Source organism: Ischnura elegans, chromosome 12 (genome assembly GCF_921293095.1).
Source record: "Ischnura elegans chromosome 12, ioIscEleg1.1, whole genome shotgun sequence".
Lineage (NCBI taxonomy): Eukaryota > Metazoa > Arthropoda > Insecta > Odonata > Coenagrionidae > Ischnura > Ischnura elegans.
Window position 1 is genome coordinate 8,511,176 of NC_060257.1, and position 13,664 is coordinate 8,524,839.

At 39.2% G+C, this 13,664-nt stretch overlaps 1 protein-coding gene across 1 annotated transcript in view; it reads right to left on the reverse strand.

The window, feature by feature from the left end:
• Positions 1 to 13,664, reverse strand: part of LOC124168926 — a 337,391-nt gene that overhangs the window by 6,005 nt on the left and 317,722 nt on the right. Inside the window, exons 5-9 of the mRNA XM_046547321.1 lie at positions 9,054 to 9,271; positions 7,407 to 7,653; positions 5,622 to 6,193; positions 3,981 to 4,418; positions 1,396 to 1,629 (exon numbers count right to left, since the gene is read on the reverse strand). Coding sequence (XP_046403277.1) covers positions 1,396 to 1,629; positions 3,981 to 4,418; positions 5,622 to 6,193; positions 7,407 to 7,653; positions 9,054 to 9,271 — 1,709 coding nt within the window. The remainder of the gene's footprint in view (positions 1 to 1,395; positions 1,630 to 3,980; positions 4,419 to 5,621; positions 6,194 to 7,406; positions 7,654 to 9,053; positions 9,272 to 13,664) is intronic.

Sequence of the window (13,664 nt, forward strand, 5' to 3'; positions counted from 1 at the left end):
AGACTCAAATTTAATCATGAAAATCACAAATAATTGGGAGACAGCCATGAATTTCACCATAAAAATTTTCATAAATAATTTAAGGAAGGAATACCCTGCATTATTGCAAATAATGATTGAAAATTAAATTTTTATTTGACTGTAGTTATATCATTGAATTCAATGAAATTCCCTCTTTAATGTTGCTGAAATATACATAGGTGAAAAGGTGGAACACAATTTTAACACAGATTCGTATGAAGCAATGGGATCGTCACAGTTATAAGTATATATTTTCATCTACAGTTGCAGCAAACTTAATATCAAAAATCGATTGCCTGGAGTCAATTTTGATCGATTTTTCAAAACAAACAGCTTATTTCAAATAAATGAAAAATCTGAGGTAGATATTCGATTTTTGATGGAAATCAAAATTGATTTTTAATTTTTTTTTTCTTTTTTTTTCTTCTTATCTTTAACTCATTAATTAATGGTAAAATAATTCTTGGAGTATAGGTCAAATGTATATGCGACGCAAAAAAGTTGTTTGCCAACATTTCAGTTTATTTAAAACTATCGTCAGGGCTATGAATGAAAAACATGAGAACAATATAAAATACAATGATGTACAATATTTTTACATAAATAAATTTTATGAAAGAGTTTTTTTATACAATAATATAATTTAAAAAATATATAAGAAGAGAATGGATAAAAAATTTAAGTAAGTTACCTAATTTAATTTAAGTAATTTATTTCTAAGGAATGTCAAAAATTTTGTGTATGTATTCTCTTTTTGAAAATTATATTATGGTAAAAAAAACTCTTTCATAACATTCATTTATATAAAAATATTGTATATCATTGTATTTTATGTCGTTATCATGTTTTTCATTCATAGCTCTGATGATAGTTTAAGATAAACTGAAACGTTGGATCACAACGTTTTTGCATCATATACATTTGACCTAAACTCCAGGAATTATTTTGCCATTAATGAATGAGGTCAAGATAAGAAGAAAGAAAAATTAAAAATCAATTTTGATTTCCATCAAAAATCGAATATCTACCTCCGATTTTTGATTTATTTGAAATTAGCTGTTTGTGTTGAAAAAGTGGATCAAAATCAACTCCAGCCGATCGATTTTTGATATTTAGCTTGCTGCAAATAGTTGAAGGTCGATGGAAATACATATTATAGTCATAATTGTGACTGATTCCAATGCTGCATACGAATCTGTGTTAAAATTGTGTTCCAACTTTTCACCCATATTTCAGCAACATTAAAGAGGGAATTTCATTGAATTCATTGACATAACTACAGTCAAATAAAAATTTAATTTTCAATCATTATCAGAATACTCCAAGAATATTTTACCAAAAATTGATTTTGCAATCCCTCATCTTAATTCATACCTGGAGGACATTTCGCCTTCGGCCGCAGCATTGGGCCTCGCGCTTTCCGCTTCCTCCTCCTCTCTTCTGCTTGGAGCGTCGTGACTGTTGTCCTTGCCAACGGGCCGTGACACCACCATGTCCACCTGAAGTGGACCAGAGCAGAGCACCTCACGAGCCTGCGCCATCGTCAGCCCCCTCAGGCGACGTCCGTTCACGTTGACAATCTCGTCTCCCACACGAAGAGTGCCTTCCCTGAGAATAAAGAGCGATGAATTTCAGTCAAGTACATACTGTCGAGTAAAAGTGGGAGGAAAGATGTTAAAAACAGTAAGGTTCGAGGATGATCAGGCATTAGACAGTCAGCAAGAAGGCTGCAGACTCTAGTGGATGTGACAGACGTGTGTTGAGGGGAGTATGGAATGAGAATTAATCAAAAGAAGACCAAGGTTATGTGGTTTTGTAAAGCATTGATCTAGAGCATCGCACTTTACCGAGCAGAAACGTGGACTCTTGGGAAAGATGACAATAGAAGACTGGAGACTTTCAAGATGTGGGTGTGGAGAAGAATGGAGAAGGTTAAGTGGACATTGAGGAGGCAGAACGACGAAGTGCTGGACATGGTGGGTGAGGAGAGTCCGCTTTTAGATGAGATGTGGAGGAGACAGAAGGTATAGATTGATTGAGTACATAGTAGGGAGGGGATGTTGAAAACAGAATTAGAGGGTAGAATGGTAGGTAAACGAGGGAGAGGAAGGAAAAGAAAAGGATTTTTAGATGGAATGAAAGGGAGTAGGCCTTATTATGAATTGAAGGGGGATGTATGTGAAGGAAGGGGTGGTTGCCAGAACGCTTCTCAAGTACCCCATGGAAGCCTACCTTAATCGGTAGAATACTTAAATAATAAAAATTGTCTGTTGGGCCAAAGATCTGTGCCCAAATGAGGATTTGTATTGGAGGACAGCATTTCTACATGTGTCAAGTGCAGGGTGGGGCAGAATGGACTCCATCCTCTGGATTTTGCATCGTCAGGATGAAGAGATTGTTTTTGATAAAAATACGGCTTACCTTTTATAGGATTTATTTTGAGTAAAAACTCCCAAATTATTGTAAAACTAAATTGCAGCATTTGTGAGAGGTGGTGCTGTTATTAGCTTGTAACTTCCTTACAAAGAGAGTGCATTCTGCCCCACCCTGTATTAACCCTTTTGCTGCTGTTCAATCTCCGAAAACCTTCTCCTCACATGCGACAAAAAGGTTAAAATGCATTTCGTGGGCCCGTGGAGCAGGTACTTCAATAATGGGTGTGGTACACCCTCCCGAAGGTTCGCTAATCCGGGACCATATCCTCGACGAGCTCACCTATGCAGGACCGTGTCAATGACCCTATCAGCGGGAGGCCTCCCTCCCGAAAAGTGACCGCTCTGACTGCAATTTGAAAATCAACCAATCAATCTGATCATCAAAAAAAGATTGTTTGCATCGCACTCCAGCCAATCAAATTGCCAACCAATTGCTAAAAACGTGGCTGCGGACCACCGGAAAATGGCCATTATAGCAAAGTTAACAAAATCGTTACTTTTCATCGCAGAAACACGATTCAAAGACGTACTTGATTGCTTGATTGGCAGGAGTGCGATGAAAACAATCATTCTTGGATGATCGGATTCATTTTCAAACTGCTGTCAGAGTGGTCACTTTTCGGGAGGGAGGCTGGTAGGGTCGATGAGACGGTCCTGCGTGGGTGAGCTCGTCGAGGAAAGGGTCACTGATTAGTGGGTCCCTTCGAAGTGCTTTTGCAAAAGTGCACAGCAAGGAGGAAGAAAAAATACGTTAACAGCAGTCTGCCGTGCGAACGTACTAGGTACAGTAAAACCTCTTTACATCGTAACAGAGGGGACCAAAATTTGGGCAATTCGATGTATGAGAGGTTCACTAAAGAGAGGTTTCAGTGATAGGCACCTTTTTTTCATTTCCTTTGGAAATGAAGACACTAGCCTTTTATGTGTTTAAACAAACATGCATGCATTAGTGATTTATTATTTAATAATTAAAGAAAGCGAGCTCTATCACATGATTTTTGCCATGATTCAAGAGAAAACGGCATGATCTTTCTTAATTCAACGGTCACTTAAAATGATTAGGATAGTTGGATATCTTTTTTCTTATTTACGGTTAGGTATGCTCTCATATGGATCAAAATGCCCACAACTAATGATTAACCTGAAAATTACTACATAATAAAGGTGTATAAGAAAAAAAAAATACGGGTGAAACATTTATAGCTGAAAATGTCATCCCATGTATGTGATCGCAGCTGCATTTATGGTTTCTAGTTGTCTCAGTACGATTTGTGGAGGTAGTTTCGCTGTCTCGGGGGTATCTCCTTGGTATGATAAGTGGAGGTTTTTACAAGATAAAGAGGTTCACCACAAAGAGGTTTGCTTATAAATTTACATGGAAATCTGACGGGACTGTAGGGGTGGTATGAAGTATGGAGGTTTATGATGTGAAGAGGTTCACCACATAGAGGTTTTACTGTACATTCCCAGCAGTGAAAGGGTCAAATATGAACTGTGCAAGTAAGTTTAACGTTGGTCGCTCACCTTTCGGCCAGTCCTCCCGGGACCACATGTGCTATGAGGTACCCTGCATATCCGTGCTCCGTGAGCTTTGTCTTTGCGATGAAGATTCCGAGCTCCTCCGCCTCGTGGTCCCGGCACAGCCGCACCACCTTGAAGTCCTTCCTGAGCCTCCTTGCCTCCGTGGCGGCCTCCACCGCCTCCCTCAACCTCGCCTCGCCCCTAGAGGGCAACGGAGGGGGAGGAGGGGGGACGGAGGGCGGGGGGCCCGTGGGGGCAAACGAGAGCGCCAGCACGTCGTCACCCGAGCACGTCCTCTGGCGACGCCTCTGCCTGGCCGTCAGCGACAGACCAGCGCCACCGCCACCCTCGGCGGAACACTCGCGGTGGCGGAACTTGCGGAAGACCTCACGTCTATCCAAGGAGGATGATCGTGCCTTGAGGCGACAGCCTTCCCCTGACCTGTGACGGTTGAAGGAGGAAATACATGTTACAAAATGAACTCTGCAGCAGCAAGTTCTCCAAAGGCATGCATTTGAAAATGTGTGGTACTTGCACAAGAAGTGCCATTAATATATATAATGTCTGGGGCGGATCCAGGATTACTTTCTGGGGGAGGAGGGGCACAAGGACACCTCATTATGCAATATGAACACAATGATAATGGGACCGTATTAAAAATCTTGCATATTTTTCAAGGGCCTGGGGGGGCACGTGCCCCCATGCCCGCCCCCCCAGATCTGCCTATGTCTAATGTTAAATGTCTATCACATGCAATCTTCTTTCAACAAAATTAATTTCTTTTAATTTGTAAAAACGAATGATTTTCCAATAGAGCAGCCTTCCATCTCTTTCAAGTAATCCTCTCCTCGATTCTAAATAAAAACTTAGCAATACAATTTACACAAGTTCACTTCTTCAAACACAACCCCACCACTACATGAGGCACATCAACATAAGAGAGTTTATAAGGATTTGAACCCAGGACCCCTCAAACAGCAGCCTAGTGCTGCATTTGAAGTCTCCAGGACTGAAGAAAACTCTAAACACAAATTTGCATCACTCAATCCAAAAAAACTTTGTTTCCTTAGTGGAATACATTGGGAGCTTTATTTTAACCCTTTTAGTGCCAGCCGGCCGATCTATCGGCCCGAGGGGTATGCGCGAAGAATGCCGCGGGCCGATCTATCGGCGGGGTGTATTTAAATTAATTTAAAAATTAAATATTTTTACCAATTTGTACAGAAGAGAAACAACATAGGTGGACTTTTTAATCAATGGCGTAAGTATTAGAAGTTTAAATAAAAAATTCAGCTTCAACACATTCATATTAGAAATTTTATAAAATTTTAAGTAAAATCGTGCAAATTCATCAAAAAAGCCCTGGCATTCTTCACGTATACCAGGTAAAAAAGGCTGGCTCTAAAAGGGTTAAAGATCCCCCTTGTAGAGACAATTCAAATATACAAGTCACGCAATGGGCACTGACCTCTCCAGTTATTTTGTGTTGTAGAAGAGTGAATGAAAACTCTTACACTCAAATATGAACAACTTAATTCTAAAAAAACTTGTTTTTTTCTTTGTGAAATATCATTGGGAGCCTTATTTTTTCGACCACCCTCATGAGGACAATTCAAACATTAAAGTCACACTATTGGCACTGACCTCCGCCTGTTCCTCCGACACCTCTCCGATGGACTGACGACCTCCTCCTCCCTCTCTCCATTGTTGTATTCCTCCTCCCCCACCCACTCCTCCCTCCCCTCATCCCCCTCCTCCTCCTGTCGACTTCCCCCCCTCCCTGAGTGCCCCAACCGCGGCGTCCACTCTTCGTACTGCGAGGCACTCCTCAAATGCCGTGCCGCGCCGCCAAACCTCGGCATCTGTTCCAGATAACTGGAATCCTCCACATCCAACACGGAGGTACAGTCCGAACCCTCTTGCACGATTATCCCACTGTCGCCGTCGTTCGTCTCGCATAGCAACAGGGCCGCAGCTGTGCCGGTGACTGCAGAGCTCGACGCGAGGGCGGCGCCACTGCCGCTCCCCTGTCGGTGATGGTGCTGTTCCCTGTCGTCGTCGTGATCGTCCTCTTCCTGGAACAGGGGGTTGACGGCCGGGTGGCGCCTTTGGAACTCTTCCAGACCCGGCAGGGCGCCGTAAGAGAAACTGCGCAACTTGGACTTCTTGCCCTCGGTGTTGCGGTAAAGCTTAGCCAGGAGCCGCCGGGATACCACCTGAATGTAACATTAAGAATTTATTATATTTAAAATATGAGTAACAAATACATCTGGGTAATATGTAATGAGCATTAAGTAATACAGAAATTATTCAACGATACAAGAGGAAAAATAATTTGTCTTGCAACTGAACATCCTATACTCAGAAATTCAGTGAATTTGTATGAATAAATGCAATAAAATACAATTTTTTTCAACCATGTTTATCACTTTGAGTGCCATACAGAATTGCTTAATGTCATGCAAGACTTATAAAAGCTTCATTAATAAATATAAAACAAATGATCCTCCCAATAATTTACTAAAAAATTTCTGGCAATAAAAATCATTATCATCTTTACAAAGAACCAACAAAAAAACAAACTAAGAAATTACTGTGAGAAAATATTTTATCATGAAATATTTTAGAAGAGTCACTCAAGGCAAAACAACATATCCACAAAAATTATTCAGCATGGCAATGAGCAAAGCTGGCACAGGCTAAATTGTAAGTATTGAGAGACTGAAATCAATTTAATTTAGATTGCTTTACTTTTGAATTAAGATTCAAAAGCAGCTTCAATGTGCTGATTATTTTCTTTTCAGAATATATAATCTTCTTTTAGCAAGAAAAATATGCATAGAAAGTCCATAGGGAAGAAAGCCTCAGAGAAAAAGCTCCATTTTCTGCCAGTAATGTACCTAATGCTCAAAGGAAAAGACTTGCTAAGGGCTTTGTTGGAAGCTCTATGGATGGTCCACTTGGATCAGAATGTTGGGCTCAAGATACTTGATAAACCTTGACAACTTTGAGATGTGGTCATGGAGAAGGATGATGAGAGTAAATTAGTCCGACAAGGTGTGGAATGGACTAGTCATGGATAAGAAAAATGAATGGGAACTGGTTTGAGTAAGCTATGATGCATGACTCTCTCCAGAGTACGATTTTGGATGAAGAGTAGAAAGAAAAGAAAAAAATGAAGGAAATTAAGAATGAAATTTGATATGATGATGAATTTCATGGAGAACAGAACTAAGATGTGAAAATTTTAGCACAAAATACATAGTTAAGTTTGGTGGAGCTCAGCTGGTACATGTCTAAGGACAGATCTACCTTTTTGAAGTGTGTCAAATATTTTATTGTTCCAAGGAGTAGGAGTTAGTAATTGGAAGATAAAAAAGGGAATAAAGAATAAAAAATCAATTGAAAGGTTAAAGTGTTCATACATACCCCAGTGGACGATTTGAGATACTTCTCGGACATAGCTTTCAGCTTTGCAGTAAGACATGAGGTCGGGGTCGCATTGACTGCAATACCATTGGGCACGGCTTCGGCTCGGGGTGGGGAACCACATTCCCTGACTCCTGATGAGGGTAATACCCTGACAGCATTTGGTCCAACACCTTTTGGAGTGGAGGTGACCAACGAGTCTTCTGGGCCGTAGAAGACGTCCTCCGAGGACGTGAAGAAGAGGTCCCTAGAATTCAAAAACGATTCATTAATTACTACATGAAGCTATTGGTTCAAGTGAATTATTGGACTAAATAAAAACCATTGAAAATGCCAAATTTGAGAAATTTTCAGGAAAATATAGCCAAAAAAATAACAAAATGATTCTTTTTTAAGATTGCAATAGTAACATTTTGTAACAGTTGGCAATTAAATGGAGTTTATTGACAAAACCATACAAATAGGATACATGAGTATTGTCCTTTCACAACCCAATAAGGCATTTGATTTTTATTTCAAATTATTATGTAACAAACATCAGCTATGGACCCAAATTTTCCAAATAGCCTACAAATCATGAGATAACATATTAACTGAGAAAATAGACAGATGGTGCTTGTAACACATTGAACCTTAGAAAAATTAATGGATGTATCACAACAACAATACAGCAAAATATCTAAATCTGTAGTAACTAAATGTAAGCAAAATAAAGTTGTCAAAAGTTATGATTTGATGATAGAGAGTATTTGAGTTCAAAAAGCCTGACTGAAAACTCGAAAGCACACATAAATTCAAATTGATGTCATTTGATATGGTGGAAAGGAATTTCACAATACATACAAAATTTATGGCCATTTCCAAAAAGTTTATGAATTTCAACGTCTTTTTGAAAAAAGATGAACATGTAGGAAAATTTATTATTTTTTTCAAAAACTCAAACATCACATAGAAAAATAAAGAACAAACCGAAAATATCATCTAATATTATGCGACTGTGAGTTTGGATATTATTGTGGAACAGCATAGTGAAAAGATACACAAAGAAATCTTATTGTATGGATATTTTAATGTCAAAACTCTACAGCTGAAACACATGTTGTAGTTTTTTGAAATTAAATAAGCAGGCTGTGTGATATCTTAGGTTATTACTTAGGTTATTTTTTGGCATTGATATATTTTATATTTCTTAAAGTGATTTTAATCATATGTTATATTATAACTTTTTATATTGACCACATGTTATCTTTAACAAACTTTTACCTGTTTTTAACGTGTTATATAATGCTTTTAATGTTTGTACACTTTACTTTTTATATTATCAAATTTTATCTTTCGGTACACTACTTTTTTAACATGCTAATATAATGCTTATTAATGCTTCTTTGCCTCTTACATGTTTGTGATTTTATAACTTTTTATATTGATTGCATGCTATCTTTCGCTACTCTTTACTTTATAAATGTGTTAATTTACGCTTATTAATGTTTATATGATTTTTATATGCTTCTTATATGTACTTAATTATGTTACGGTATATCTACATGCTATTTAATGTAACACTTTTTCTGTACATTGGGTTGAAACCCGTAAGATTGAACAATTATTATTATAATTATCACGATCGAAAGCTCAGAATGTGTGTACCTTGGTCTGGTTCGGCAGGTGCACGGCTCGGCGTCGTTGTTGATGATTCGAGGGGAGACGAGGCTTTTGGGCCTCAAGGACCCTTCTTCCCTGCGGCCCACGCTATCCAGGGGTCTCCGCCCCACGCGTTGCTGCCGCCTTCCAGGTCGGGGGTCGTATCCACAGCTTCCAGAGGGACTCAACAGACCCCTGCAGTCCTCGTCTTCCAGGGAACTCACCTGTGGAGCAAAAGAATTGATTGTTTAAAGCTATGAGTCCAGAATTTTTCTAGATTCTTTCTATGCTAATTAGGGGCTGTCTGGAGTGATAAAGGGCCCTGGGCAAAGGGCTCTCCTTAATGGGGGATTCGGCGCTTGGATTTAACACGATGTAATAATCACAAATGTTTCCATTAAAAACCTACTTTCAATATTCAAGATTGCATAGTGGCCTCAGCCAGTGGTGCAGCGAGGGGGATTTTGGCGGTTAACCCCCCCCCCCCCCTAGAGCTGAGAGAAATTTTTATGTTAAACCCATTTTACTTAATTGTATTAATATTAATTACGAGTGTGATGCGCCCGCTCCCAGCGGGCTTCCCCCGTTCTTTTCAATGCAGGTCCACAGAGGGATAGGCGCGTTTCTAATTTTAAAATTTAGAAAAAAAAGGCAGGGTCTTATGTACAAATTTAATTGGAATGTTCATGTACAAATTGAGGTGAGAGGACCTCTTTAAACACAACATTGGAAGTAATTACACTATCCTCTGTTAAACGCACATGATGACTCATACTTACGTATCAACAGGAGACTTGAATGTGGAATCAGCCACATTTTGATGAAAGTTATTTAAAGAATGCGAGGTATTGTTGCAAATGAATGTTTGTGTGCCGTTAACGTCAGGTATATTTACCGTTTTTTATTATTTAAAAACCAATTTTAGGAAACAATAGCAATATTTAGGAAGTAAGATATGCCGTCGCATGTTCTCTGATAAATTCTGTGCATTTTGGTACCTCATTTGTAGAGTTTGGCTGCGTATAAGTTGAGGAAAAGGTATCTATACAGTAGAAATAATATAGAAGATAGAATAGTGTAAGGATTTATCAGAAAGCCGTAAAACTCACTATTTATCCTAAAATTTTCTGCCCCTCCCCCCCCACCCCCGCACCTCCCGCTTACCATGGCGGATATTTTATACCCCTATAGACCTCCCAGTATTAGTTGCCCCTTAAACCCCTCCTAGCTGCGCTCCTGGTCTGAGCAGTGGCCCTGAAAACCAAAGGTCCGTGGTTCGATCACCGGTCCGGGTGATTTTTTTCTCATGGCAATTCATGTGTATTCTAGAGGGCAGTTTCAATTTCAAATAGGAAAGACAGATTTAATAAGCCCGCCCGAGCAGATTTGATGATGAGCCTACTCGAGTGTGGCTTCTTTAACTCGAGACAGAAAAAAAGGTATTCCTATCCTTCGTCCACTTTCATGGTTGGGTCCAGACTGGCCAATTGAGACTATCAATCGAGACGTTTAAGATGAACCCCACCCCCACCCCCCTATCCCGTGGATAAGAGTATCCGGAATGAAAGTAGGTGAGTTCATTGAGATTGCTTGTCATTCGCCTCTCGTCAGACCGCCCACGCCGAAGCCTACCCACTTGGCTCTGCTCCCGAACTCCTTGGGCTGCTACGATGACCATTGACCCGTACAATAACCGCGTGGCGATTACGACAGCAGGAAAACTCGGTTAAAAACTAATTTAAAATAGCACGGAATAAAAACAATTTTTGATAAAAAACGCGAACGAAAAAGAATGCATGTAAATTTTCGTTCAATCAAGTTTTCAATGAACTTTGATGTCAACATATTTTTTATACGACGCGATTATGATTATCAAAGAGAGGGATATAATATTAAAATCATGAAAGTTAATTTTTATAAAAAAAAATTTTTTTCGGGACAATTTGTCAAAGAAATTTGATGTCAACAGATTTGTTATTATCACTCTATCATTCTCCTTCTCTTGAACGATTACAGCGTTGCCATGGGATTTTGGTGGCCATTTTGTGAACTGATCTTCAAATTTAATTTTAAATTCTGAATAACAATCGAGATAGAGAGAAACTATCAATAAAACTATTGGAATATTGTGTTGTCAACTGGTTCTGAGTTATCCTGAAATTAGCTTGATAGCTAATCGGAAAGTGGGTTGAAATTGAATTGAAAGATTTTAATCGTACGAGATGTCAAACAAAAAAGCGAGTTTGTAAAAACGCTATGAAATATATCGAATATGATCGAAATCGAACAATAAATAGACTTACATTTGTCCGCTATTCAATCCGTTGCCAAATTCTCGAGCTATTTGCAGAGAAAATACGACTGCGTTAACCCTTTCGCGGATACGTTGATGACGTCACGAATTGATATCGAGCGAGATACCCATTCTCAGCTACTCCTTGTCCTCGAGTGGTTCTCTATTGTTTACACTTCGGTGAATGGTTCTTCCTGATCGAGAAAATGAACCAAAGCTCTAAAGACGTCACCAACTCATGAAAAAATAGCTGATAGTATACGCGTTAATTTAATTTTAAAATCAAGAGAAAATGGCTGAATGAGGAAGAATTTCCTTTTCGTAACATATGTTACCCTTCCATCTTCCACCATATTCTTTTTTTATGCTAAATAGAAGTTTTTAGCGGTTATTGCTTAACATCTGCATTTTTCCCGGGATTTCTTCTGCATTAGTTACCCTATGGACAGTAGTTTCGCTGAATATCCTGCCAAAGTCTTCAGGTCGAAGGTGAGCCGAAGCCGCTGACAGAATAGCCAGTGAAACTGTTGTCCTCAAGCCAATTGACGAGGCAAAACAACTCAGAAAAATGCAGAAACCGAATTCTTTTAATTAATTGCGATTTTAGGTCTGAGTGAACTCTGACGCTACCAATCGAGACGTTTGGGAGGCCCAAGGGAATCGGGTGGTTTCCTATTATTTTTTTGTTGCCTAAATCGAAAGATTATTACTCCTGGTGTACGCATTTCACGCTCTTAGATTTTTAAATGACGATATATTTATTTCGCAATTAAACGAAAAGTGAACATTGTCAAGCGCGCGAAAACGCGACGGCTAAGTAGGAATGATGGGAAAAGCCCTTGTGACGTATTTATGGTTCCAGCTATCGTCGTATGAGGTGACCTTGGGGCGAGGCTTTGAGCGCTGATACGATGCAGGCTGCTAGCAGGTAGCAGAGTACCCTGCTAGCAGATAGCGCTTGGCTTAAATTAGGATTATTATTACCCTATCAAAGGAAGGAAACTTTCTGAACTTAGGTGATTTTAATGGGCGATTATTAAGAGATGTTTCCCTGAGCTCTGTGCCTCATGTATGCATTGTTAATCTCAGACGATGTAAAACTACTATCTACTCGTATAGAAACTAGGTCCCTGTGACGTCACGTGGAGTGACATCGCATGGGCGCCAATCTGGCCTTTTTCAAATGCAGTTAAAATTTATTATTGCCATTCGTTTAAACTAGGGTTTCTAAAACCAAATAATTTGTATATTATGAATAAACTAATGGTGGGTAACGAATCTCAATCAATGCCTTTCGTTTTCTTAAATGAAGGAAACTACCCTATTATTCTCCGAGATGCAAGTAGGTGAATTCATAGTGAAGGCTCGTCGAGTGTCTGATAATGAGACCACCCACGCCATCTAGCGGCCTCTGCCTACTCTTGCGACTTCTATGATCCAGACACAGCGTGCCGATGACCTCGGAAGAGAGACTTGGCTGAAGACCAATTTTTGCTCGTCATCAATTGCGATAGAGATAGAAAACACAAAGAGACTCGTCTTTTTATGTTTTTTTTCGCGTTTTTTTCACTAAAAAATTCTCGCAGGAGGTATCAAAAAACGCGAAAATTGTCGCCCATTTTTTTCATGAGTTGGTGACGTCATTATCCTCCTCAGTCCTGGAGTATTGTATTATAATGCATCAACACTTGAAATTTTTACTGCTTGACTAGATGAAATATCACTATTGTAACTTGGTCAGAGCTTTCTGACACATAAAAGAAACATACAGAAGTACATAAATCACCAATTTTGTTCCTGAACATCAAATTAACCAGAGAAATGAAATTGATACAAAAAATAATGGAGGTTATAGTTCCGGTTCACGTAAAAGGAAAGCTTCACATTTAAGGATGGACTCGTTCACAAGAGTGCGGGCAACAACGAAACAAGCGCAACTAAATGCACGAGGTCGAATAGTAACGGAGATACGGATACCCGCTTGACCGGAGTACGTGACGTCATCAACTCACATTCGAAAGTGTTTAGGTCGTCTATTTTACACTGAAAATAGATCGAGAAGTAGGAGACGTCTGGAAAAACGGAAATATTTGGGCACAATATTTTCTTAACCCTTAACCGGTGACGTTCGGTCTGAGAAACCTCTGTGTTTTAAAAATTATGAATATTTTCAAATTGGCTCTTTTTAAATATCTAAAGTTATCGTTATCTTCAGATTTTTGTACAAGAAGGATACAATACTTTTAAAATTAAACGTCTTTATTATTCGATTCTTTAAATTTAGAAATTAATTCGATTAGCGGTCTGAGAGACCTCACGTCACG